Below are 27,916 nucleotides of genomic sequence, written 5' to 3'. Positions count from 1 at the left end.
TCCTTTGCAGTAAAAAAGAAATCCATGAAGGTGCATTTTTTATAATAACAAAGAAGATACACAATATTATTTCCAGCTTGCTAAATGTTATAAGATTGCTTTTGGTCACATTATGATAGGCATCCGTAATTACATTTACCTTTTCAGGCTTGCTACAAGGGCTTACTTAGTCTCTGAAGAGCTTCCTGCAGGCTTGGGGTCTGTGGACTGAAAATCAGTTGGATTGATGAAAGCTATGAGAAGAATTATGATGAGGGTCAGATCATATGGGCATCAGGAAAGTAAAATATTACCATTTAAACTAGAAATAAAACTTTTTTTCCTAAGTGATCATATTTACCATGACAAGCTGGGTAATTAATTGTAAGATTAATAGTACTTGATATTCACTCATCCACTTATTCAAAAGAAAATTATCCTATGAGCCTACTACATGAGAAGGACCATTATATACGACTTCTAACTTTATAAAATGTATCTTTGAATAATATACTTCTGGGTCTTTAAGAAAAATTTGGCCAAAAAGAACCTTGAGAGTTTGCTTGTAGGCTTTATTTAAAAGAGTTCAGAAACTGGAAACTCCTAGGTAAAGCAGCATTTTTTTTAATCATTATTATACTCTAAGTTCTGGGATATATGTGCAGAATGTGCAGGTTTGTGTACATAAGTATACCTGTGCCATGGTAGTTTTCTGCACCCATCAACCCGTCATCTATATTAGGTATTTCTTCTAATGCTATCCCTCCCCTAGCCCCTAACCCCACAACAGGCCCTGGTGTGTGATATTCCCCTCCCTGTGTCCATGTGTTCTCATAGTGCAACTCCCAATTATGAGTGAGAACATGTGGTGGTTGGTTTTCTGTTCCTGTGTTAGTTTGCTGAGAATGATGGTTTCCAGCTTCATCCATGTCCCTACAAAGTACATGAACTCATCCTTTTGTATGGCTGCCTAATATTCCATGCTATGTATGTGCCACATTTTCTTTATCCAGTCTATCATTAATGGGCATTTGGGTTGGTTCCAAGTCTTGGCTATTGTGAAGAGTGCTGCAATAAAGATACGTGTGCATGTGTCTTTGTAGAAGAATGATTTATAATCCTTTGGGTATATCCCCAGTAATGGGATTGCTGGGTCAAATGGTTCTTCTGGTTCTAGATCCTTGAGAAATCACCACACTCTCTTCCACAATGATTGAACTAATTTACACTCCCACCAACAGTGTAAAAGCATTCTTATTACTCCATATCCTCTCCAGTATCTGTTGTTTCCTGACTTTTTAATGATCACCATTCTAACTGGCTTGAGATGGTATCTCATTGTGGTTTTGATTTGCATTTCTCTAACAACTAGTGATGATGACCTTTTTTTCATACGTTTGTTGGCCACATAAATGTCGTCTTTTGAGAAGTGTCTGTTCATATCCTTTGCCCACTTTTTGATGGGATTGTTGGTTTTTTCTTGGAAATTTGTTTAAATTCTTTGTGGATTCTGGATATTAGCCCTTTGTCAGATGCATAGATTGCAAAAATTTTCTCCCATTCTGTAGGTTTCCTGTTCACCCTGATGATAGTTTCCTTTGCTGTGCAGAAACTCTTTAGTTTAATTAGATCCCATTTGTCAATTTTGGCTTTTGTTGCCATTGCTTTTGGTGTTTTAGTCATGAAGTCTTTGCCCATGCCTATGTCCTGAATGGTTTTGCCTAGGTTTTCTTCTAGGGTTTTTATGGTTTTGGGTCTTACCTTTAAATCTTTAATCCATCTTGAGTTAATTTTTGTATAAGGTGTAAGGAAGGTGTCCAGTTTCAGTTTCTGCATATGGCTAGTCAGCTTTCCCAGCACCATTTATTAAATAAGGAATCCTTTCCCCATTGCTTGTTTTTGTAAGGTTTGTCAAAGATCAGATGGTTGTAGATGTGTGGCATTATTTCTGAGGGCTCTGTTCTGTTCCATTGGTCTATATCTCTGTTTTGGTACCAGTATCATGCTGTTTTGGTTACTGTAGCCTTGTAGTATAGTTGGAAGTCAGGTAGCATGATGCCTCCAGCTTTGCTTTTTTTGCTTAGGATTGCCTTGGCTATATGGGCTCTTTTTTGGTTCCATATGAAATTTAAAGTAGTTTTTTCAAATTCTGTGAAGAAAGTCAATGGTAGCTTGATGGGTATAGCATTGAATCTATAAATTACTTTGGGCAGTATGGCCATTTTCACGATATTGATTTTTCCTATCCATGAGCATGGAATGTTCTTCCATTTGTGTGACCAGTGGTTTGTAGTTCTCTTTGAAGTGGTCCCTCACATCCCTTGTAAGTTGTATTCCTAGGTATTTTATTCTCTTTGTAGCATTTGTGAAGCGGAGTTCACTCATGATTTGGCTCTCTGTTTGTCTATTATTGCTATGTAGGAATGCTTGTGATTTTTGCACCTTGATTTTGTATCCTGAGATTTTGCTGAAGTTGCTTATCAGCTTAGGGAGATTTGAGGCTGAGAATATGGGGTTTTCTAAATATACAATCATGTCATCTGCAAACATAGACCATTTGACTTTCTCTCTTCCTATTCGAATACCCTTTATTTCTTTCTCTTGCCTGATTGCCCTGGACAGAATTTCCAACACTATGTTGAATAGGAGTGGTAAGAGAGGGCATCCTTGTCTTGTGCTGGTTTCCAAAGGGAATGCTTCCAGCTTTTTCCATTCAGTATGATATTGGCTGTGGGTTTGTAATAAATGGCTTTTATTATTTCAAGATACTTTCCATCAATACCTAGTTTATTGAGAGTTTTTAGCATGAAGGTGTGTTGAATTTTATCAAAGGCCTTTTCTGCATCTATTGAGGTAATCATATGGTTTTTGTCATGGTGTCTGTTTATGTGATGAATTACGTTTATTGATTTGTGTATGTTGAACCAGCCTTGCATCCCAGGGATGAAGCTGACTCGATGGTAGTGGACAAGCTTTTTGATGTGCTGTAAAGCAGCATTTCTTTGCCACCTGGGCAGACCATCTGCTTAATCAAGTACTTAGTTTCAGAAACCACCAAATGGAGTGGAGAAAAAGAAAGGGATCCCCTATCCCCACCTCCAGCCATCTAGATTAAGAAAAGCCAGCTGACTGGACAGTAGCACAGCCCAGTCACCTCATGGACAAATTTCCTAGGAAAGAACCTGTCCCATCTATTCTACTTATCACTCTCCTTTGAGGTTCCGGCCACAGGTGAGTTTCTGGAAAATGTCATCAGAATCAGAAAATGTTAGCGCCAAAGAAAACCTAAAGAATAGGTACCTTTTCCTTTGTTTTAAGATGTGTCGCAATATATTTTTCTGTACTATCCAATTTGTTCCTCACAAAAATCTTGTGGAATAAGTATAGAAAGAATAGTGTTCCTAATTTCACAGTGAGGAAGCTGGAGATCAGTTGAAGGTGAAGGAACAGCTCCCCACTAGGACTGAACCAGAGCTAGACTTCTGACCTGCAGGGTCATAGCCCAGCAAGCCACACTTTAGCTATCCCTGACAGCCCCAATTAGGCCAAAAGCACGTCCCACCCACTTCAATGCTCCCATGGCACGTATTCCAGTGTTAGGAGCATGTTATTTATGTGATTATTTGTTTAGTGTGTCACCCTAGAACATAGGGATTCTAACATCAGACACTCAATCTTAAACAAAATCCTTATGACTCTAATGTCAGAAATCCTATGTTTAGGAACAACAGGGAAGCAAATGGTCAGGATCTAGTGAACTTTAGTTACAAGGAAGTAGGTCAAAGTGTGGGTTAAGACTACTTTCAGTGTCTACCCTGCATGGATGGGGGAGAAATGAACAGGCCAACATGCTGCACGTTTCTCCTAAACATAGTTCCTCCTGTGTCTGTTTTCAGATCTTCGCCTGCTGCTGGAAATGGCCCTCTCAGTGGACTCATCGTGGCATCGGTGGCAGTGGAGAGTCAGAGATGGCTTCCCCCATTGTCCATCAGAAACCACACCGCTGCTGTCTCCAGAGAAAGGGAGACAGAGCTACAGCTTGACACAGCGGCGGGTCGTGTTCCCCAACAACAGCATATTCCATCAAGATTGGGAAGAGGTCTCCAGGAGATACCCTGGCAACAGAACCTGCACAACCAAATACACCCTCTTCACCTTCCTGCCCCGGAATCTCTTTGAGCAATTTCATAGGTACAGATCCAATTGTCTGAACAATACTCTTTTTAGAGAAAGAGTCTCCTTCTGTTCCCCAGGCTGGAGTGTAGTCGTGCAATCTCGGCTCACTGCAACCTTCACCTCCTGAGTTCAAGGGAATCTCCCACCTCAGCCTCCCAAATAGCTGGGACCACAGGCGTGCACCACCATGCCTGGCAAATTTTTGTACTTTTATGTAGATATGGGGTTTTGCCACGTTGCCCAAGCTGGTCTCTAACTCCTGGGCTCCAGTGATCCGCCTGCCTCAACCTCCCAAAAAGATGGGATTACAGGAGTGAGCCACCACACCCGGCCACCAATACATATTTTAAACAAGTATTTACCACTTAGATAAACTCAGAGATGCTACCCTCTGGGGGCCACCTTTCCTTTAATATCCAAATGCATTTGTCTTAAGAAGTTTTGTCATTCATTCTTTCATTCAACAAATATTTGTCAGGTTCTACGCTGTCTCAGGCCATAAGCTGGGAGCTGGAGATACATAAAAAAAATAGAGAGGCAGAGAGATACTGTCCTTATTGAATATATTGTCTAGTAAAAGAGACAGACATTAGTTTTTTAATTATATAAATTGATATAAAGTTGTAACTACAATAGATACTTCTAAGGAGAGGTATATGGTGCTATTATAGTGAATAATAAGGAAATCTTGGCCTAGTTAAGGAAGTCAGGGAATTGAAGTACAACATGAAAGAGAGACTGCATTACCTGAGTGAAAAGGGATGGACAGAAGTCAGCAGAATGTTCCTGCAGACAGACCTGCACATGCAAAGGCACTGTGGCAAGAGAGAGCAAGATGCACGTGGAAAACTTGAAAACATCAGCAACTCTTTTGAGATAATGTATGAGATCATTTTAAATTAAAAGTTAAAATATGTGCTTATATATCACCCTCAATATTGTAATTATTATTATAAGTGACCATTTACTGAGCAACTGCTATGCTCCAGAGCCCTCTACTGTGTATCATGCAAATATTATAAATCATGTAATATTTATCGGACCCCTTTAAAGTCCATAATACTATCCCCATTTTGTGCAAGAGGAAATAAGCTCAAAAAAATCACACAACGAGTAAATAACAGGAACAGAATTTAAATCTAGATGGTTTTCCATTCCTGAGAATAATCATCTCCAATCTCATCCATAAGCATCACAAAACAAACTTTGGGGACTTAGGGGGAAAGGGTGAGAAGGGGAGAGGAATAAAAGACTACAAATTGGGTGCAGAGTATACTGCTCGGGTGATGGGTGCACCAAAATCTCACAAATCACCACTAAAGAACTTACTCATGTAACCAAACACCACCTGTTCCCCAATAATCTACGGAAATAATAAATACATCTAGATGGGTTTGGCTTCAAAGCCATTACCATAATGTTTGAGGTGATACTGAAAGAGAAGGTTTAATTGATCAAGGCCAAACAGTAGGGGAGAAATGGGGGAGAAAGTACATTTTTCTTCTCCATAGTGTTTATTCACACTTCGCTTGCCCCTCCAGATGGGCTAACCTCTATTTCCTGTTCCTGGTGATTTTGAACTGGATGCCCTCCATGGAAGTCTTCCACAGAGAAATCACCATGTTACCATTGGCCATTGTCCTGTTCGTCATCATGATCAAGGATGGCATGGAGGACTTCAAGAGACACCGCTTTGATAAAGCAATAAACTGCTCCAACATTCGAATTTATGAAAGGTAAGAAAAACCATCCCTGTGTTCTCTCTTGCAAATGGGTTATGCAAACTCATCAGCATAGCCTCAGGATGAGTCTCTTTTCTTCCATTTTACTTTCCTAAATTATTTAATTCACTGATTCTCAAGTGGGGGTGATTTTGACCCCTAGTGGGCATTTAGTAATATCTGAAGACATTTTTGGTTGTCATACTGGGAGTAGGGGTACTACCGACATCTAGTGGGTAAAATCCGGGGGTTCTGCTAAATAGCCTACGATACACAGGACACCACCGGGGAACAATTATTAACCAGTCAAAATGTCATTAGTGCTGAGGCTGAGAAAACTTGTTTAAGTTGTATAAGCACTCATATTATTAAGCACACAGATGCAGTATTATTAAAGGTGAGTTGAAAGCTTAAGAATTAAACTCTAGGATGGCTGGATTATCTTGGGAGACTAAGTTCAGGAGAAACTCTTTGGAGGATGTTAGGCAGTGTCTCCCAAACCAAGAAAATGTCTGCCATTTTAAAGCCTCAGCTGCTTGGGTTGAAAATTCTTGCTTTTAGAACCAGGTAGGTTTTAGGACCCAGAGTTGGTACACCTGTTCTTGGCTGCCCAGGGTGGAAAAGGAAGACACCTGTAGGTGACGTCTACATTCCAACAGGTGGAGTCTCAAACAAGTAGAAGGAAGTGGCCTGGTGGATACACACCTGTTCTCTGCAGGCTCTTTCCTTGTCATGTTTCTCCCCTGGGGTTTGCAGCCTGGCTTTTCATTTTTAGTATCCTTCTGAAAGAAGAGAGAAAAATTTTCAGCAAAGAAGGCAAGTAAAAGATGAAAATTAAATTATGAGAATTAAAAAGACAACATTGAGCAGAGATGAAAAAGGAAGGGAGGAAAAGGTGGAAAAGAAAAGAAGACAAGAAGCGAGTAGTGCTCTCTAACCTGCTCTTTGAAGGATGGTCTCACAAAGAGAACCCCAACAGACATCATCGTGGGAATCAAATCAAGACCAGCAAGTACACCGTGTTGTCCTTCATCCCCAAAAACATTTTTGAGCAGCTACACCGGTTTGCCAATCTCTATTTTGTGGGCATTGCGGTTCTGAATTTTATCCCTGTGGTCAATGCTTTCCAGCCTGAGGTGAGCATGATACCAATCTGTGTTATCCTGGCAGTCACTGCCATCAAGGACGCTTGGGAAGACCTCCGGAGGTACAAATCGGATAAAGTCATCAATAACCGAGAGTGCCTCATCTACAGCAGGTAAAGCAAAAAACTCTGGGGAAGTCTTGGGCCCAGCCTGATCTTTCTGTGGCTGCTATCACTGCAGTTACTGTTTGTAGAAGGGATGGAGTAGGGAGATATCGTTATTTTATTTCAGGGAAGCTGTTCAGTTCTCTACAGTGAGCATTATAGTCTACAATCCAGAAAAAAAGGAGGATTGAGTCAGTCTTTTAAAATTAGGAGGTCTTTATTATGTAGCATTTTCTTCACTATTTCAAATGTGTCTAACATTTAACAGTTTTGCATATATTCTCATCTCCTCTTAACCCAGTGTGGCCATGAGCACATTTAAGGCTGGTTGAGGACACTGGGAGGGAAGAGGCATCACTGTATTTGGGGGAGCAATGGAGTATTGTGTTAGGAGAAGCACAACAGGAGACACACTGCCTGAGTTGAACAGCCTCCAGTACTTACTAACTGCCTGACTTTAGACAAGCAATATAACCTCTGAAATTCATTTTGTAATTCATAAAATTTGAACAATTCCTGAGGTGGTTGTGAGAGTTGCAGGAGATAATTCTTAGAAAATGCTTAGCACAGTATATGACATACAACAAATGCTCAGTAAATGCAAGCTGAAATTGCATTATTTTTAGAATGTCAAACCCAACGTTTCCTTCATCACTAACTCTGTTTTTGGGAGTTCTCCCTGATGTTGTCTTAACCAAAGCAAAGACTGCACACCACCTGTCCTAAAGCTGAGAAACCTTGTTTTAACTTGTGTAAGTGCTCATATTATTAAGCACAGAGATGCAATATTTTTTAGGGTGAGTTGAAATCTGAAGAATTAAACTCTAGGATGACTGGACTATCTGATGTCATTAGACATTTATTTAATGTCATTTTATACATGTCATTGTTCTACAAAGGTTTCATTGAGCAAATGACTAAACTAGGTTGTCAGGATAGGACATGCTCTCACTTGGCAAGGAAAGAAGACAGAGTTAGAGTGTGTCTCAACTTTGTGATAACCCACATAGTCCTAAAAGAAGCAAGGGAGTTGAGTCTGGGCTCACAGAGAGACTAGAGGGACAAAGCACCTTCAGAGCTAGCAGTTGGCAGCCTAAGATGATGGAGTCTCTAGCAGGTAAGAGCTTGACTTCTTGCTGAAGAAGGAAAACATCCATGTCTCACAAGCAGCACCCTAGGCCATCTCATTCCTTTTGACTCTCCACCCCAGTTCAGCAGACATTCTGCACTGGCTCTGGTCCTTGTTAGAATGAAAGAGGCTTGCTTCGAGGTGTGTACTCCAGCCATTAAGGCACTGCTTACTTCTAAGGAGGGGTTCTCTTCTCCAGGGGAGTGAAAGGTGGCCAGCTTGGAGCTGGCTGCTGAAAGGATTTATAAGTCAAACTCCACTTGGAAAATTGTAGCCAGGGGAAACGTCCAAGATGAGTATCTAATACAATGACTTTAGATGGTATTTACCAATATCATCCAAGAACCCCTGCAAGAAACTCCATGTTCATCCCTCAGCAGCAAATGAGCTTCTTGTCTCTTTGCTTGGAGGGACACAGTTGCACGTTTAGAAAAATTAATCTGAAGGATAATTTTTTTTTCCAGCTAGATCCAATTGTCTTGAATGTTATGAGCACACTGGACAGCCAGAGTTAACATTTAGTCGTTCCTCGCCTTTGAATATGAAAATTATAAAGAGAGGATGAAATCACTGCTGGGGTGTGATGCCTTCCTTTGAAACAGCGGTGTTTGAGAAAGCATTGTTTTTCTTTTTTTTCTTTTCTTTTTTTTTTTTTTTTTTTTTTGAGACAGAGTCTTGGTCTGTCGCCCAGGCTGGAGTGCAGTGGCGCCATCACAGCTCACTGCAAGCTTCACCTCCCGGGTTCACGCCATTCTCCTGCCTCAGCCTCCCGAGTAGCTGGGACTACAGGTGCCCGCCATCACGCCTGGCTAATTTTTTGTATTTTTAGTAGAGATGGGGTTTCACCGTGTTAGCCAGGATGGTCTCAATCTCCTGACTTCGTGATTCGCCCGCCTCGGCCTCCCAAAGTGCTGGGATTACAGGCGTGAGCCACCGCGCCCGGCCGAGAAAGCATTGTTTTTCTTTTGGCACCAATCCACCGTCACTTTTTGTTTTCCACCTTACTCTCTTGTTTTTCTTCCATGGAATATACACAGTGGCAAGCCAGGAAGCTGGTGCCTCAGGGAGGAATGCTCGTGGGCTGCAGTGAGCCTGGTCCTGTTCTCCTCGCTCTGCCAGAATATCGCAGAATCATGGCCTGGTTCTTGGGAATAATCTCAGTGTGGATTAGACCACAGACTCACCTGTGCTGGGAGCTGGCAGGACCTAGGCCAGGCTGCTGTTGTTGTTTCCAAAATAGCTTCCAGGGAACATCGGAAAACCAAGATGATAACAATCTAGTAAAAAGAAACATTAGTCCACCAGCTCACTGGCAGGGAGGAGCATGGAGTTTTCATAGCAGTATTTCCCAAAGTGTATTCAGTGGAATAACAGTGACAAAGAAATAGTCTCCGAAAAAATACGTGCACGGCCAAATTATATATGCTGGCCCTCCTCCAACGGACCCATAGCCCATGAAGGACTAAGAAAAGACACAGCAAAGAAACCTGTTCGTCTTTGATTAACTCAGTGTTGCTTTACATTTACTGGGCTTTGGAAATATTTTTTAATATCTAAGTTTGGGAATTTTTACTTTTTCAAGTATACAAAAATAATTGGCTACAGGGACCAGATAGGTAATTAAATGGACTGAATAGTTTATAAAAAGCAGTATTACTCACGGACTGATAAATGGCCAATGACAGTTGGCATCAGTGTTAGGAGGCAATAGGGAATGGTGGTGACTATGGCAAACTGGGGAGGCCATGCATTTATCCTAGGAGGCAGAGCTGGTCACTTAGCTTCTGCTAATTGTTATTATGTAGAAGTACAGGCCTAGTGTTGTTGCCAGATTGTCTGAGCTTTATTAGGGCAGCTAAAAATTAATATTTTTATTTGAAATAACCTGACTTTTAACTGATTTTATATTATTTTGTAACTGATGTAATTTTTTCAAACACTTCAGACCTATTTTTTTGAAACCTAAAGCTCTATTTTGCTTATGAGCCCAAAAACTTGCAAACTTTGCTTCAAAATATTCTAGAAATCTGGAGTCTCTGCAAAAGAATAATAAGTTTCTTTTTTTGTTGATGCTTTTTTGAGATGGGCAGTGGGGGCAGGGGTCTTGGTACGTTGCCCAGGCTGGTCTAGAACTTGGCTTGAGCTGTGTCCTCTTGCTTCAAACTCCCAAGTAGGTGGGATTGCAGGCATGCCATCATTTCTGGCCCTAGGTTCTTCTTTTGAAGTTCATCCTCAAGGGACAGAGAGAGGGTATGACCTTGAGGTAAGAATGCAGGCCTGGGAGGCAGAGGCCTGTAAGCTAGGCCCAGATCTCAGACTAACTATTAATAGCTTAGGAAAGTCATTTAAACATATAGACCTCAGTTTCCACTTTTGTGAAATTTGGGAGTCAGACTAGATCTTGTCCTGTGAGATGGACTGAGAAAGAACAGAACCCATAGCCAAATAAATTTACACATTAATAGAATAAAGGTTCTAGGATGACCCTCAGTAAGTAGCCTATCAGCTTTGTTTAACCCAGCTGTCAGTTGAGATGTTCTTTGCCACAAGTAGGAGAAACTTCCATTTTAACAGGTTTAAACAACGAAGAGACTTCCTTGGCTTAAGTCATTACAAGTGTCCTGAGGTAGGAGGGTGATCAGCATGGTTCAATCAGCGTCCTAGATCCAGCTCTCACCAATCCTTTTCATTCAGCCCTCCTCAGTGTCATCTTAACTCTCAGGGAGACTTCTCTCATGGCAACGAAATGGCTGCAGCAGCTCCAGCCCTCACATCTACATGTGATCATGTATGAAAAGAGAAAGAAAGACATTTCTGGTAGCCATCTTGGAAGGTCAAGGAAGCTTACTACTCCCTAGAGCCTCCTCACATCTCAGTGGCCTCACTTGTTCATCCCTAAACCAATCCCTAGGGGCAAGAGATGGGATTGTACTAACTAGGTTATACCTGAGCCACAGTCCCCACCCACAGAGCCCAGCATGAAGTCAGCTTCCCTGAAAGCCTATGGGCCATTCCAGGAAGATGTAAAAGCCAAAGTTTTTTAAAAAATAAGATAGTTTCCAGCAGAATGAGGAACAGATGTTGGAGAAGCCACCTCAATGTCCTCAACACTATCACTTTAAAATATTTTTGAGACTTGACTCTTTGTAAATTGCTTTCCACGTATTAGCAGGAATATACACATCTTGGGACATTCTATACTATATGTCCCTAAAGTTTTTCCACCTCTGAAGTGGATTGATTCTATGAAAGACCCCAGCAGAGGAAGCTAAGACATGCTATTAAATAGATAAGTGTTAGTTATTATCTTAACTGATGGATGCTAAAAGACATATCCTTTTGCCATATCAAGGACACATGACAGATGTCAGGAAAAGAATACAAGATTTAAGAGGACAATTTTTTTTTTCTGGGAAGCAACATAAGAAATTACATCTCATGCCCTAGCCCTATCCATTTTATTTATTTCACCTCAAATTTACACATTTGAGCAACTGATGCTTTTTTTTTCATTTTTGTGTAATTGAATACTAGAGCCCTTGGAATTTTGCTCATGACCTAAGCCCATGCATCATCTACCCTAGACTTGTTTATACTGTGAGGAAATGTCTTTTTGCAAACAGCAGAAGCCTTGTTAACAGAATTACAATCCCATTAGAGCATTTTCTTTTAATATAGCATCCGTGTTTGTGGTGTAAAGGTGACCCATTAATCAGATTTATGGAATGACTTCGAGGAGAGATTAGCTTCAGAACTGTATTAGTTTAGCTTCTCCCAGGGCTCAGTTTAATGAATCTAGAAACCATACCAGCCACAGATTTGTATTTTTCCATCCAGCTTAGTAAATTTTTATTTGTATTCAGAAAACACGCAGTACAGAGCAGGGAATGGGAACTGAGGGAATCCAGGGTGGTTCCTTATTGTAATGAAACCTAAGCCCTCCACAGTTTCAGCAGCTGGTCACTCACTTATTCATCTATTCAGCAAATTTTAATTCAAGACTTAGTGTGTGCATTGCCATGGCAAACCTTATGTGCCCTCAAAGGACTCTCAGTCTAGGGGTCACGAGGAACTTACAAATAGCTACAATGTCCCACGTGCTTCGGTAGCCTACCTGCAAAGGGACACAGAAGTGCAGAGGATGTGGTGACCCACCCACCTGCAGAAACGTCAAGGCCAAGGGAAGCTTTCAGTAAAAGAAGTAAAATTTCAGGAGAGCCCTGAAGGAGGAGCAACATTTAGCCAGGCAGAGGGAATATATTTCAGCTCACAGCCTGTTCCTGTGTCAATGAAATGTTGTATGTGTGGCTTATGCTGGTATTAGAAAGACCAGGACCAAGAAATGATAGAAACTTAGCGGAAGAATAATACAGATTATATATTTTTTTAATCTGACTTTTTACTGAGACTTGGAGCATCTGTCTTCTGTAAGTCAGGTGGCTGCTAAAATAAACAGCTTTCTGACAGCGTAGCACCGAGGGCCTAGCCTGGCCTGGCCTGCAACCTGTTTTCTTTTGTCTGTTTTCTTTTGTCTGTGAGTTTGCACCTGTGTCCTCAGGGAAACCTACAAGGGAGGAAGCCAGAGGTCCTGATCCTGGTTATGTCACTAATTAACTACATGACCTAAATGAAGCCACTTAAGCACTTGGGGCCCCATGTGTTTCATCTTTAAATAGTGATCATAATATCTCTCTGGCATATTTTGTGAAAAGGTGTTCAGATGACATATAAGAGGGCTTGAAAATAATGAAGCTATAGAAATAAACTTCAGGATGCAATGCCACAGGGTGAGTAAAGCAATGACCTTACTGGATGCTTGGCATGGAGGGCTTTGACATGGGACCTGGGCTTTTCTCAGAGCTGCCATTTACCAAATATGTGGCCTATGCAGATACTTGATCACTTGAGCCTCCATTTCAACCTACATAAAATGGGGCCGATACTAGCCCCTGACTCCCAGGGTCATGTGGATCCAATGAGATTATCTTTATAAATTGTTTAGCTCAGTGCCTGCACCATAAGTAGTACTAAGTAATTTTTTTGTTTTTTGTTTTGTTTTGTTTTGTTTTGTTTTGAGCCCAGGCTGGAGTGCAGTGGCGCAGTCTTGACTCACTGCAACCTCTGCCTCCTGGGCTGGGGATTCTCCTGCCTCAGCCTCCTGAGTAGCTGGGATTACAGGCATGCACCATCATGCCCGGGTAATTTTTGTATTTTTAGTAGAGACGGGGTTTCACTATATTGACCAAGCTGATCTCAAACTCCTGACCTCAAGTGGTCCTCCCACTTCGGTCTCCCAAAGTGCTGGTATTATGGCGTGAGCCACCACGCCCAGCCAGTAATTTTTTTTTTTTTAATTTCCAATCATCTCAAGCTTAACTTTTTCAATGCCAACCCCAGCCTGAGGCTTTATCTTTTTTGCTGTATGTCCTACACATACAAGGGTGGAATTGCTAGTTTTATAGTTTTAGTGGGAAAAGCCAAGGACATTCACTGAGCCACAGATACCAGTGGACAGGGTTATAATGATTTAAAAGCAAAATCTATGCTTTGCGCTCTCATTTTTCCTGCTAGTCTGTGTGGCAGAATTTTAAAATCTGAATTCAGCAAAACTGTCTAGAGGTTAGCCCTCTTTCTTTTATTTCTGTCCACAGCACACTTGAACATACCCATACCAAGATTTAGATTCAGAAAAGGGATGTAGGTGGCCTCATCTGGCTCATAGCCTCAGCCACTTGGTCCAACTCAACTTCTTAACATAGACTCTGTGTTAGAATATCATATTTGTACAGCTGTTAATAAAGCTGCAATTTGGTACTAATATTTCCTCTGAATAACAGCCCTCAAGGAAACCCCCAAAAGAAGATGAACTGATTGACCAGGCAGAATTTAAGCTTTGCCAGGGCTATCTGAACATCAAAATACAGTCATAAGCCTATCTTCACCCTAAAAGTATATTCTGGGGTTGCTGCCTGCAGGTATTAAATGAGTTACTGCATGTAAAATGCTTAGCTTTGTGCCTGTGGCACTCATAAAATGTTAGCTTAAATATTGCTAAGGAGAGTTTGGTAGCCTTGATAGGCAGAAGTTATCATGAGCTTAACCCAAGGGGAGTAAGAAAGAATGACCACAGGCTCAAGTTTGGAACTGCATGAAAGAAGACAAAAAAAAAATCTTTAACCATAGAACTTGACTCCAAGCTCTAATAATATAACAAAATGGGCCTCAGGGAGGACTCTGAAAAATGCAGACAACAGAAAAACATCCGTTATCATTCCTGGCTATGAAAAGTGCAGTTGGCTGGACTTACAGACCAGCAGACCATTGCATTCCAGCCTTCAGGCCTTTGCTCTACACTTGGCACCAACAAACCAGGCTCCTTTCTGAAGCATCCATTTTGCAGGTGCCCACGCTACTCCCACTGCCTCACCCTGTGCTCACAGAAGGCCATAAACCATTTGGGTGAATTCAGCTTGTCATTTCAGGAGAGAATGCTTTAGGTCCTCCCCAAAACTCACTGGGTGGGAGAGTCATAAAACAAGAATTCAGGTGTCCCTGATGCTCCGCACTCTTGTCATCAGGCATGATTTGTATGTCCACGGGTGAGGATTTATGGCCTCTGTTTTGCCATTTAAGGAGATCGGAATTCCAAAAGGTGAGGCTCCTGTTCTCAACCCAACCTCTGCTAGGTTTATGTTACCTTCTTCTGAGGCTCAATCAGCTTTGTGCCTCACTCCAAAACAGAGCCACGAAACCATGCTGAGCCATGTCGCTCCCACCACCATCACTCATCTGTCCTTGTAGACACGCCTGTGTGACCTTATGCAAGTTAGATAACTTTCTGAGCCTGTTTCATCATCTATGAAATAGGGATAATGATAAAAGCTATTTCATTATTAGGCAGCTAACCTGTAATGGAGGTTAAATGCTGGGTTCATTATAGGTAGTCAATACATGTAAGCTAATAATTTAAAATATCATTGTTAGAAGTCTCCACTAGGGTATCTATAACAAAGATGTTAAAATGGCCAAAGGTTAGGAAAAACTGCCTTTCTACTACCTGTATTCAAGAAAAATATACAAGGAATCAATTGATATTTACTAAACACTCCCCATGTGCTAAACACTATACCCAACCCTATGTGCATATAGAAATATAAGACCCAGGATCATTGCAGCTCTTAGCAAGCTTCTTACGTACTTTAAAATAGAAGATGCACACGACAATTAGGAAATAGGATGGTAATATACAGGGAAGGGTGGCAACAAGATGTGCACCGTCATGTCCAGTGCCCAGGAGTGAAAAGAGAAAGGCAGCATTTGGATCTGCAGAGGTTAAAGGATGAGCATTTGGGAGGCAATTCATATCCTTGAATACCCCCAGGCTGAAGAATCATAACCCATGGCTATGATCTTGCTGGATGGCACCTGTGACTTCCATGTCCTCTGAAGCACTGTGTTTCCATGGCCATCACTGCTTAGTGACATTCTATGTGCAGTTCTGCTTTCTTTACTGCCACCACATGGTCAAAAAGGTCAGGAGTGGGTTATCCCCAGACCTGGGGCTTCAAACATCCTCCCAATATAAAGAACTTTATACTGTATTAATGTAACCCAAATGTTCCAGCCCTCACTAGCTTCTGGGTATGAATGAGGTCCCATTAATAAAAACGTCCCAGTGACCATGCCATTCAGCTCCAATCTGCTGACTTAGAACCTCAGTCCTCCCACCCTAATCCTCAGCTCCCCACAGATATATCTAGGCATTCTCAGATTGGTAAATATCACATGTGTCCTCCACTATTTCCAGCCCAGCCAGGGGTCCTGGTCGCCCCCCTACCCCCACCCCCCTGCTTCTCTGGCCTCAGCTGTTTCTTTCTGGTGCTTCCCTGAGCCCTGCAAGTCTAATCCACCTCCCCAACCCCACTGTGATCTGTAGGTCACACAAGTTGTAAGCAGGGAAGCCAGGATTCAAAGGCTCTCTCAATCCCTATGCTGCAGTCACTCTGTCGGGCATTCCTCTCTCACCCTGGGTTAGTGACATGGCACTGAGCATTCTGGGCCTGGCATTCGAGCTGCCTGAAGGACAGCCAGGTCAGCTCATCATCCTATGTGGAATGGGAAGTTCCGCAAGATAACTAATCCTTCTGAAAAATCCCCTCTACTCTAGTTGCCTGAAACTCTTTTAATAAAATCCAGATACTTGAGAAATGGAGCCTTCAGCATCCTCTCCTCCCTCTATTTCACCTTTCACCTGCTCCCCCATGGCATCCAGTTGGCTACAAACCTCTCTTGCTGTTTATTTACCTCTTAATAATCCCTATCTCCTCTCAGAAAGCCATTTAGCACTGCACCACTTAATTTTCCTCGTGGCAGAATCTGCCAGATGGAGCCTTCATCCCGAGCCATGTTGATTTGTCTTATTTTTAAACAGCAGTGAACATGGCATAAAACTAAAATAGCAGTCAGTTCCCAGGTGTGGACCCCCTAGTAGGGGGACAATCCAGGGTGTGTGGATGTTTCCACCTGGGGCAGCTGTTCGAAACAGGCTGGATTAATGAGAGAATGACTTCTGCAGGTGGCTCCTGGCCAGCTGCTGGTCTCCCCTGGGCTTCACTCCATGCAAGAGCATGCTGCTTTTCTGCATCAGCAGGATTCGGCCAGTCATCACCTCCCCAGACTGAACCCCCTTGGGCTGTGTGCATCCCTGACTTTTCCACAGATATGGTCCTGACAGTGGAGGAGACAAAGTAGATGCTAGAGAATCAGCATAAAGTGGCCCAGGGCAAGAAGGAAATATCCCTGATCTCATTTTTTAATCCCCAAAATTCCTACAAAATGTGTCTCTGATTCCATAACATAACTAAGTTTAGTTACTACAAATAAAATTTTTCAAATTTTGTACTGGCCAAACTACTGAACTATGTTTCCCCTAAACTTTTTTTTTTTAATGAATGTCCCCAAAGTCATATGGATCTCATAGCTTTATTATTCCTAGATGCCTACCAGGGTATCCTGGAGGTATGTGTGCTTCTGTTTGAGAAGCTCAACCCTGGAACTGGGCTATCTCTGTCTTGGGGAGGCAAACCCACAACAGTCACTGAGAATATTTCTTCACCACTGCATGCGATCCTAAGGAAGAGAGGATTATGTCTAAAGAAAAGACAGGCAATTATAACCAGTACAGCAGTGACCTCCTTGGGATCCAGCAAGTAATGTAAAGAAGAGAGAGACTAGTCTGACTTACCACTTGTGGGTGGCTCCTTTGATACTTAGATCATGACAGGACTTGACAGGACAATACTCCAGCCCAGCTCACAGAAGTGACAGCTCAGAAAAACACATGCCACAAGCTCCTCTCCATAGCACTCCATCTTCCAGCACCTTTATAATCCACATTCTAGAATAAGCAGTGCAGTCCTTTATTACAAAGGGGGAGAATGAGATTCAGTGTTCATGGGTGGAGGTGCATTGGCCTTGCCTTTGATATGCCTCTGTATGCAGATACTGGCCAACTAGTATTTATCGAAACCAGTTTGCTCTGGGAGGGTTGGCGATCAGGATTTGCTCAGAGTGGAAGGTGTTCTCCCTGAATCCAATCTCAAATACTGGGTAGAATGCTGAGATTATAGCAGTCAACTGATACCCCACATCCCCAAAGGCATTATCCAGTAGGACACAGAAGCCAAAGAAGGGAGAAAAAAAAGGAAGACAAGACAGAATGAGTGATACATTCTTTGTTCCTTGGGACAATTTTGCTATAATATTTAAGAACACTTTAAAGCACTCTCTCAAAAAGAAAAAAGAAAACCAGTCTCTCCTTCACTCTATGAGATTCTTTTCTCACAGAGAGTATGGACCATTCCAATGCCTGTAAGTAGCCTTATACTTGGATATTTAACAGGTTTTCCCAGGGCTACTTTGAAGAAGGAAAAATATTATCCCCTGAGTCAGCAGAGAGACCATGAAGTGTTTGACTGTTACAATGGCACTCTTAGTGAAGGAGTTCCCACCCTAAATATATAAATAAGCAACAAAATGTTTAAATAATCAAATGTATTTCCAAAATGGCACAGGGAAACAAATCTGGGGTGACTGCCCCTATTATTCATAGAAGATAAAAGTGAGGGTTGGGGGGAGATGGGGATGGTTAATGGGTACCAGAAAAAAAAACAAAACAAAATAGAAAGAATGATTAAGACCTAGTATGTGATAGCACAACGGTGACTATAGTCAATAATAATTCAATTATATATTTTTAAATAACTAAATGAGTACAATTGGATTATTTGTAACACAAAGGATAAATGCTTGAAGGGATGGATATCCTGTTTTCCATGATGTGATTATTACACATTGCATGCCTGTACGAAAGCATCCCATGTACCCCATAAATATATATACCTACTATGCACCTGCAAAAATTTAAAGGAAAAGAAAAGGGATGTGGGTGGAGTGGAAGCACAGAATGAGCGGATTAACTGAAAGGTGCTTGGAAACCTGTTATGTGCTTTCACAGGTAAGGAGGAATTATTACTAAAATGCTACAGACGCATCACCCCCAGAATCCTCAGAAGGGGTCTCAATAGTCATTTGGATGACATTTAACCGTGTCTGCTGCACTGAGCTCCCAGAGCACTTCCACAGAACCCTGTGGTTCTTTCGAGTTCTAAAGTTGCTCCCCAATTCCAATGTCCCTGTTTATTTTATAGACTTGGCCTTCCAAATGGAAGCACCTTTATTTCAGGTGGCTGGGGAAGTCTTCTGAGAAGATCTTTTATAACCAGGAAGATTGGATCTTAGGAAGACTTGTCTGAGGTTCTCCAGAGGTCCTCCAGGAGGGGAGGAAGACACCAAAACCCTCTTCCTCCTCAGGGACTTTTGTGATGTCAAAGGAGAAAACTGGAATTCTATTCACAACTCTTTCTCTGTGGAAGAGTAGACGTGTCATGCCCAGTGCAGCTCAGATTCCAGCAGAAACAGAAACAAGAACATGCCCAGAGGGGCTCAGCATCAGTGAAGAAGCCCAGCAAAGGAAAGCTTGCTTCTCCCGGTCTGGCTGCCTTCAGAGGCACCCAGCTTCAAGCCAGCTGGGCTCAGTTAGAAAGACCACATGTGGGATATTAGTTTGGTTTCAAATCCCACACTTAAAGCGGGACATTTCCAAATGCAGACAGATGAGCCCACACCTCCGGAACAGATCTTGAAACTGTGTCACATGAGGAATAATTGAGGGCACCTGGAAAGTTAAATTTGGCTTGGCACACCCAAAAGTCTTCATGGGACACCTGATGAATGCCTTAAAATATTTAAAGAATGGTAGAAGATGGAATAGACCGTATTACCTGGAAGAGCAGAACTGTTTAAATATTTGGTTAGGCAGAAGGAAGACTTTCTGAAATGAGAGTTCTTTGAAAATACAATGCAGCCAGGGGCAGTGGCTCATGCCTGTAATCCCAGCACTTTGGGAGGCCGAGACAGGAGGATCACTTGAGGTCAGGAGTTTGAGACCAGCCTGGCCAATATGGTGAAACCCCATCTCTACTAAAAATACAAAAATTAGCTGGACATGGTGGCAGGCGCCTGTAATCCCAACTACTCAGGAGGCTGAGGCAGGAGGATCACTTGACCCCGGGAGACAGAGGTTGCAGTGAGCCAAGATCGTACGACTGCACTCCAGCCTGGGCAACAGAGCAAGATTCTGTCTCAAAAAAAAAAAAAAAAAAAGGATGCATTGCCTTGAGAAGTAGGGAGTTCCTTAGCTGGAGGTGGGAAGGCTGAGGCTGCAGGGAGGTAGTATACCCAAGCAGCAAAAACTGTGGGTTTTGGTGTCGGGCTGGACCCAGTTTCAGGTTCCAGCTCTGCTTTTGTGAGACTTTGAAAAATTTCTTTTCACCCCCAATTACCTCACTTGTGAAATGGGTATAATAATATCTACTCCTGTCGGTTATTATGCAAAGTAAATGAAATGTTAATGAACACAAGTGCTTGGCAGGTAAGAAATGCTAAATTTGTCATTGTTCCTGTCACTATTATCTCAGCTTGATAAATTGGATAGGAAGATAAAATAATTTCCTCAGATTTCCTCAGATTTCTTCGGCCCTCTAATTCCACAGTTACTGTGAGGTCTCATTTCATCAAAACTCCTGGTAGCATCCTCCTAATTCCTGGACCGCCCAGAGTGTTCTGTTTCAGTGTGGCTCCAGATCTTCCTAGACAGTGGCAGAGATCCTCGCCTTTCCTATCGTCACTCTCCTTATAATCAAAAACAATCTTTCCCATATCCCAGTTCCCTGAAACTCTATTTTCTTTGGTAATAACTGGCTATTCTGGTAAATAGTGGATATTAACAGTAGAACCATATTAATATGACAATACAGTTACCTTGTCCTTTAAAATTTTTATCTTGTAAGGAAGCAAGGGCTGAACACAGAACTTGGTCAAGAACTGGCAGGCAAGAAAAATTCTAAATGTTCATAAGAACAGATTTTGTTTTGGTTTGGGTTTTTTTTTTTTTTTTTTTTTTTTTTTGAGACAGAGTCTTGCTTTGTCACCCAGGTTGGAGTGCAGTGGCGCAACCTCGGCTCACTGCAACCTCCGCCTCCCAGGTTCAAGCGATTCTCCTGCCTCAGCCTCCCGAGCAGCTGGGACTACAGGCACGCGCCACCACACCCAGCTAATTTTTGTATTTTTAGTAGAGACAGGGTTTCACCATATTGGCCAGGCTGGTCTCGAACTCCTGACCTCATGATCCACCCACCTCGGCCTCCCAAAGTGCTGGGATGACAGGTGTGAGCCACCACACCCGGCCAAAGACAGATCTTTACTAATGAGATTCTGTAGATTATGCCTAGCTATTCTAGAGAGATTATGAGGTGGTCATTCAGGGGTAAAGTAGAATACAAGGCAATCTCATGACAGGCTGACTTGGTGGATAGTTAGGTGCTGGTGGGACCTTCCTCTATTCTTTCATTAGTGTTCTGAGGAAACTTAAAGCTCACTCACACCCTGTCTTTCTCTCACCCAAGAAAAGAGCAGACCTACGTGCAGAAGTGCTGGAAGGATGTGCGCGTGGGAGACTTCATCCAAATGAAGTGCAATGAGATTGTCCCAGCAGACATACTCCTCCTTTTTTCCTCGGACCCCAATGGGATATGCCATCTGGAAACTGCCAGCTTGGATGGAGAGACAAACCTCAAGCAAAGACGTGTCGTGAAGGGCTTCTCACAGCAGGTAGGGCTCTTTCTAAGATCTTCAATGGTAAAGTCAGAGAGAGGATGCAAGCCTACCCTACTGGAAAATTGAACTAAACCTACTGGGTAGAGGGGAAAGTAGTAGATGCCTCCTTTTCCCTAGCACTTTAGATACACTAAATCCTACCAGCAGCCCTCTGAGATGGATATTATCTGCATATCACAGATGAGGAAACTGAGGCTTAGTAAAGTTAAATAACTTGCTGAAGGCCTCAGAGTTTCTAAATGGGGATCCACTCTGTTCAACTGAGGAAACTATACTCTCTGCTCTGAACTGAGGAGTCTAATGTCTGTTCCATCATCACTAGGACCAACTCCTCTTCTTTGCTCATCCAATCCCAACTCACTCTGCCCAGCTCAGTCCTAGCAATCTCTCCTGCCACGAATCCTAATATTCCTTCTGCCCCTCCTAAACTGCAGCAAGGTATCATTAACTATGTTTCCATTTGTGTATTCCTTAACTTCTCAACAGTGCTTAAGCCTCCTTGAGGGCAGAGAGAGATCATTGATACCTTTTTTTTTTTTTTTTTTTTTAAAGAGACTGGGTCTCCACTGGGTGCGATGGCTCAAGCTTGTAATCCCGGCATTTTGGCAGGCCGAGAGGCAGGTAGATCACTTGAGGCCAGGAGTTCCAGACCATCCTGGCCAACATGGTGAAACCCTGTCTCTACTAAAAATTTAAAAAATAGCCAGCCGTGATGGCAGGCATCTGTAGTCCCAGCTACTCAGGAGACTGAGGCGGTAGAATCACTTGAACCCAGGAGGCAGAGGTTGCAGTGAGCCAAGATCACAGCCTGGGCAATAAAGTGAGACTCCGTCTCAAAAAAAAAAAAATAAATAAAAGAGAGACTGGCTCTCAGTCTGTCACCCAGACTGGAGTGCAGTGGCATTGACACTTTTGTTTAATCCCCACCCTTTCATAAATGGTACCTCAGACATCATGGAGAAATCATTATTGTTTGGTGGGTAAAAGCTCAGGCTCGGGGGTCTGACTGAGATGGGTTCAAAGCCCAGGTCTCACCACTCATCAGCCATCTCACCTTGGGCAAGTTACTGTCCTCTCACACCTTGGTTCCCTCATCTGGAAAATGGGGACAAAAATAGTTCCCTTTCCATAGGGTAGTTTTGAAGACTAAATGGTAGGTACATGACTTACTTAGCATGAAGATAGGCACATAGTAAAAGACCAGGGAACAGTTGGTATTAATATCAATGCTTTCATAGGCAATATGTGTTGACTGACTGAAGCTGGGTGTGATATCCCAATTTGCAATTAAAATTCTCCTTGTGGGAGTTGATTTCCAATATGGTCCCTTTCTTTAACCAGGGAAAAGAGTACAATTTTATCACTTTTCTTCATTCTGCCAGCCTTTGGCTGGGGAGAAATGGAATGAGTCAGAGGATTTGGGAGAAGGAAAGCAAATGATTTATTCCTCAGAGATTCTCATGAGCTAGAGTGCAGTTTTCCAGACTCAAACTTCTCAAAATAAGTTTTTAAGTTCTAGGAGCAAGGGTCATTGTACCTTGCCTTGCCTCTCTCTAAGCACCTGATAAACAGCTCTCATAAAACCCTTTTTGTGTGATTGATTTGGTCCTCAGAAGCCTGTTCTCTCATGCATATCATGGGAATAATAATAGCTATCCCATGGTTTTGCTGTGAAATTCAAATGGTATAAGGAAAGTAAAGAACAGAATAAAGAGTTTGCTACCCAAGAGACTCACAATAAATGGGAACCATTGCTGCTACTGAGGCTGCAGTTGCCACCACTGGAAATGGAAACCACCACCACTCACTGTAGATCAGCATGTCCACTGGTCTCCAGGCTCTGAGTCAATCACTGAGCAAGGGGCCTGTCTCTGAGTTTTCTCACCCTTTGCTTATTACAGCCACATTTGCTAAATCACCCTAGTGTTTGCAAAAAGGCAGGGTGAGATCTGGTCTAAGTTCACCGAGTCATTCTAGACAAGCAATAACAGTCTGTTTCTGGGCTCAGAACTCTGTAGCCTGCCCTTCGACCAGAGGCTTTCAAGTCTTTTCAACAGTAACAATAAGAAATGTATAAAATATTACACACAGACACACACACACTCACACATGCTGACACATATACATGTGTGTATATGCACGTGAATGAGTATGTAAGAATGACACCTAAGCCTCACCACATGCAAGGCACTCTGAGACTTTCTATGCTATTCTACCTTTTTTTTTTTTTTTTTTTTTTTTGGACAGTCTCGCTCCGTTACCCAAGCTAGAGTACGGTGGCACAATCTGCTTAGTGCAATCTATGCCTACTGGGTTCAAGGGATTCTCCTACCTCAGCCTCCCAAGTAGCTGGAATTACAGGCGTGCACTACCACACCCAGCTAATTTTTTGTATTTTTAGTAGAGACAGGGTTTTTGCCATGTTGGCCAGGCTGGTCTCGAACTCCTGACCTGAAGTGATCCACCTGCCTTGGCCTCCCAAAGTGTGGGGATTACAGGTGTGAGCCCCGGTGCCTGGCCTATTCTACCGTTTTTGTTTTTTTTTAAGTTATAGGAGCAGTAAAACTTATAAATCTCCCCTTTAGCCTCCCTACCCCAACATTCTGAATGTTTCTTACTCTCTCTGGCAGTCATTTCAGTGTTGTTTCAGTTCAACCAGTGACTTCTTTTTGTCTTTGGCAGCAGTTCCCAAACTATGTTTTGCATATTAATTAGTCAGATAGTTTGGGATTTAGCTGGAATGAAGAGTCAGGTAAAAGGGTCATTCACACTCCGGTGCTATAGACCAGCCAATTTAATAAGTCTCTGCAACCCTAACCCTCAGTTCTCACAGAGCACTTGCTGAGATGATTTACAAAAAGAAAAACAAAAAAGAGAGAGAGTTAAATTCCTATGTGAAAGGAAGATTATTTGAGCTTGAAGCTTTCCAGGGTTCTCTATTCTGTCTCAGTTCTTGATTCTCCCCCTCACTTTGCTCAAGAGTGTTTTTTTCATTTTAGTAGTAATAATAGACTTTTATTGATTCCATACTAAGGGCTTTGCATGATTATCTCGTCTATCCTCAAAACAACTCAATGAGATGGGCACTATTATTGTCTCCATTTTATACAAAACGAAACTGGGGCATACAGAGGTCCTGTAACTTGCCCAAGGTCACTGAGCCGGGAAGTGTTGGAGCAGGATTCAAAGCCAGGTTTGTCCAGAGCCTCAGTTTTTTGTGTTTCTTTTTGTTTTGTTTTGTTTTTTGTTTTTGTTTTGAGACAGAGTCTTGCTCTGTCGCCCAGGCTGGAGTGCAGAGGAACGATCTCGGCTCACTGCAAGCTCCGCCTCCCGGGTTCATGCCATTCTCCTGCCTCAGCCTCCCGAGTAGCTGGGACTACAGGTGCTCGCCACCACGCCCGGCTAATTTTTTGTATTTTTAGTAGAGACGAGGTTTCACCGTGTTAGCCAGGATGGTCTCGATTTCCTGACCTCATGATCCGCCTGCCTCAGCCTCCCAAAATGCTGGAATTACAGGCGTGAGCCACTGTGCCCGGCCCCAGAGCCTCAGTTTTTTAAGGCTCAGTAGTTCATCTCCCTGATCCTTTAACTGTTACCTTGAGTTCACACAGAGATGCTTACTTGAAAGCACACATTTATTGTTGCCAGGATTCTTTCCACATAGAGATAGAAGGTGGCAGGGATAATGAAAGTGGGCTCAGCCTGCTCCCTGGGGGGAGACATCTTGGCTGCTCTTTGCGACCTTGCTTCTCCCTTATACTTTTAGGGCAGAAAGATTTCTGAGTATGGATAGAACTCGCTTCTGGCTAACTCGGTACCATAGGATTTCCCTAACGTATTGAACAAACATGTTGATGAGAGTTGCAAGAAAAATAAATGTTGCAAGGCCAAGTAATATGAGAAGACAATAGATTACAAGCTTTCAAATATGTGTTCTGCAGAATTTCTCTGATACTTTAATAAGCCCCAAGGAGAAGGACAGGTGCTATTATGTAGTATTTCTAAACATTTAAGCACGAGAAACTTTTTATCCCAAGAAACACATCTCAGAACTACTGTAGGAGGGGTGGGCTACCACTAAGGAATTTGCTGCAAGTATGTTACAGGTGTTGAAGGTGTATCATAATCATCACAGGGGAAGCTTTTAACAATATATATGCATCCTTCTGTATCACCACCAGTAAATTATGACTCACTAGGACTGAGTAGGGACTTGAGTGTGCATATTTTTAAAAATTTTCTCCCAGACAATCTTGATATAAACCTACCACCACCTCCTTGAAAACCTGTACAACCAAGGAGAGGCGCCATCTCCAGTGCTTCCAGAAACACATCCTAATAATGGGAAGAAAACTACCATCTAGGTACTTTTTACTATATACTAGTTCTTTTACATGCATTGTCTATTTTAAGCCTAAGACCACCATGGGAGGTGGGCATTACTATCCCTATTTTACACATGAAACCTCTGAGGCACTGAAAGAGCAAATCTCACTAATCATCTCAGAGATTTTTGAACACCTACAAATATGGTTTGTTTGGAAATTTAATGTCTTACATATAAGTATTAATGGCTCTTGATAGTTTATTCTCCCTCTAAGTCCCTACTGTCTTTGAGACCTTCACCTTGCCAAAAGGGTTTTTACTAACCACAGAGATTACTAGGAACATCTAACCCCACATATATACCCACACTCATTTTTACCATCTTCTGGATGATGAGAATTACTATATTCGGGTAATTCAAAGTCAGTAAGACATACTTTGTCCCAGCTCTCATAGATCTGCATTTCTCACAGTCTGCTAAGCACTTGTCCCAAGAGACAGTTCTTGAAAAACTCATGGTCCGTGGTCAAGTCAGATTACAGTTTACAAGTCAAATTAAGAAGCTTTTGTCCTGTGAACCCCTCTTGCAGGTTCCAATGTTCATTAACATATTAACGTCTCTGAGAAAGCCTGGAGTCAATAGGCCTGTTAAACTTTCTTTAGCCCTGAGCTCTCCAAATTTATTTAACCTAAGAATTATTTTTCAGCACAAATATTATTAACATTCCTATGGACCTTTTCAGAAAATATTAGCCTGAATTGTGGTACAGACATGGTCACAACAGGTGAAGGGTAACAAAGAAGTTGACAATCCTCATGGCTTAAGCAGTTCATTCTTCCTTTTCCTGTTTAGGTTCAAATGAAATTATAAACATTAAAGAACTTCTTAAAAGGGTCTTTCTCCCATGACATTGCAGATTATCCTCAAGGCTGCCAAAGAGTTAGTTTCAAATCCTTTCCTCAGAATTCTTCTTGGACTAAATCTACTTTTTTTTTTTCATTGGAACTTTTATCCCAATGGGCCATCTTTGAATTTATAAAATTATTGACCTATTTTTGAGAGATTCACTCTCACTTCCCATTGTTAAAAAAAAGAGGGGAAAGGGAAGGAATTAGGATTTGCTAAAAACCTGTCCAGCTGGCAAGAGGACTTTATTAGAGAATTCAAACGTACAGTTTTCTCTTTGGTGACATTCTGATACCTGAAACCTCTTCTGTAAAAGAGTTTTAACCTAGGAATTTAACACCTGGAAAGGAGTATATAGCATTCATTTTGATAAATGTAACAGTTATCTAAGCCAAAGACTCAGAAATGAATGCTTCCAGTTAGTGTTTCAGATCAAACATGTCCCTGGCTATCTATTTTCCAAATCACTGAAGTCTAAGTCCCACTGAAGCATGGGTCAGATCATTCCCCAGGGCCAAGTGGGAACTTGCTATGCCAAGTATGATCTGCGGACTAGCCACTTCAGTAAGCATCACTGAGAGCTTGTCAGAAATGCAGAATCTCAGGCCCCATCCCAGACTGAACCAGAATCTGCATTTTAACAGGATCCTCAGGTGATTCATGTGTACATGAAAGTTTGAAAAACACTGGCCTAGAGCATCATTAATCAACGTAATAATCATATGTATCTGTTTGTTGCTCAGGTTAAAAATTCTCCATTGAGTCTCCCTTTTGACTAGCTTGCATGCCACCAGTGGTTAGTGCTTTTAAGCCATTTGCTCAATTACGAATAGCTGCTGTAGCTTGGATCCTCTGCAGTGAAAGTATGTATTGATTTTAAGGTACTTAGAGGAGCATTTTGCCAACAAAGAGTTGAGATCCAGTAGGGAGAAATTTATTACCATCCCAGTTCAGTGATGTCAAACCTCAGTTAAAGCAAAAGGTAGCAGCCTATCTTCTAACCTTGCCTGCTCTTGAGAACCAGAGAAAGTTCCTCTTTCCTGCTAGATTTGCACTGGGACCTGTCCCTGACAGGCTTCTCCAAATTTCATTTAAGAATGAAACTTAGTGCTTTCTACCTGTTGATCAGTGCTTAAATGTTGAGCACAGATCACATTTTCTAGGATTCTTTTAAAATATGACTTCATAATAGT

At 42.1% G+C, this 27,916-nt stretch overlaps 1 protein-coding gene across 4 annotated transcripts in view; it reads left to right on the top strand.

Annotated features, from left to right (window-relative positions):
- Positions 1 to 27,916, top strand: part of ATP10B (ATPase phospholipid transporting 10B (putative)) — a 282,086-nt gene that overhangs the window by 152,836 nt on the left and 101,334 nt on the right. For 3 of the 4 annotated variants that reach the window (XM_008960112.4, XM_034960914.3, XM_055112844.1), the window contains 3 exons: positions 3,876 to 4,170; positions 5,697 to 5,891; positions 21,280 to 21,484. In XM_008960112.4, the coding sequence (XP_008958360.3) occupies positions 3,896 to 4,170; positions 5,697 to 5,891; positions 21,280 to 21,484 (675 nt within the window). In that variant the 5' untranslated portion in view covers positions 3,876 to 3,895. Of the gene's footprint in view, positions 1 to 3,875; positions 4,171 to 5,696; positions 5,892 to 6,596; positions 7,135 to 21,279; positions 21,485 to 27,916 lie in introns of those variants that run through there. The other variant, XM_034960915.3, reaches the window with a different exon arrangement.

This window comes from Pan paniscus, chromosome 4, assembly GCF_029289425.2.
Source record: "Pan paniscus chromosome 4, NHGRI_mPanPan1-v2.0_pri, whole genome shotgun sequence".
Taxonomy (NCBI): Eukaryota; Metazoa; Chordata; class Mammalia; order Primates; family Hominidae; genus Pan; species Pan paniscus.
Note: the sequence above shows the minus strand (reverse complement) of the source record. Positions and strands in the feature narration are given on the sequence as shown.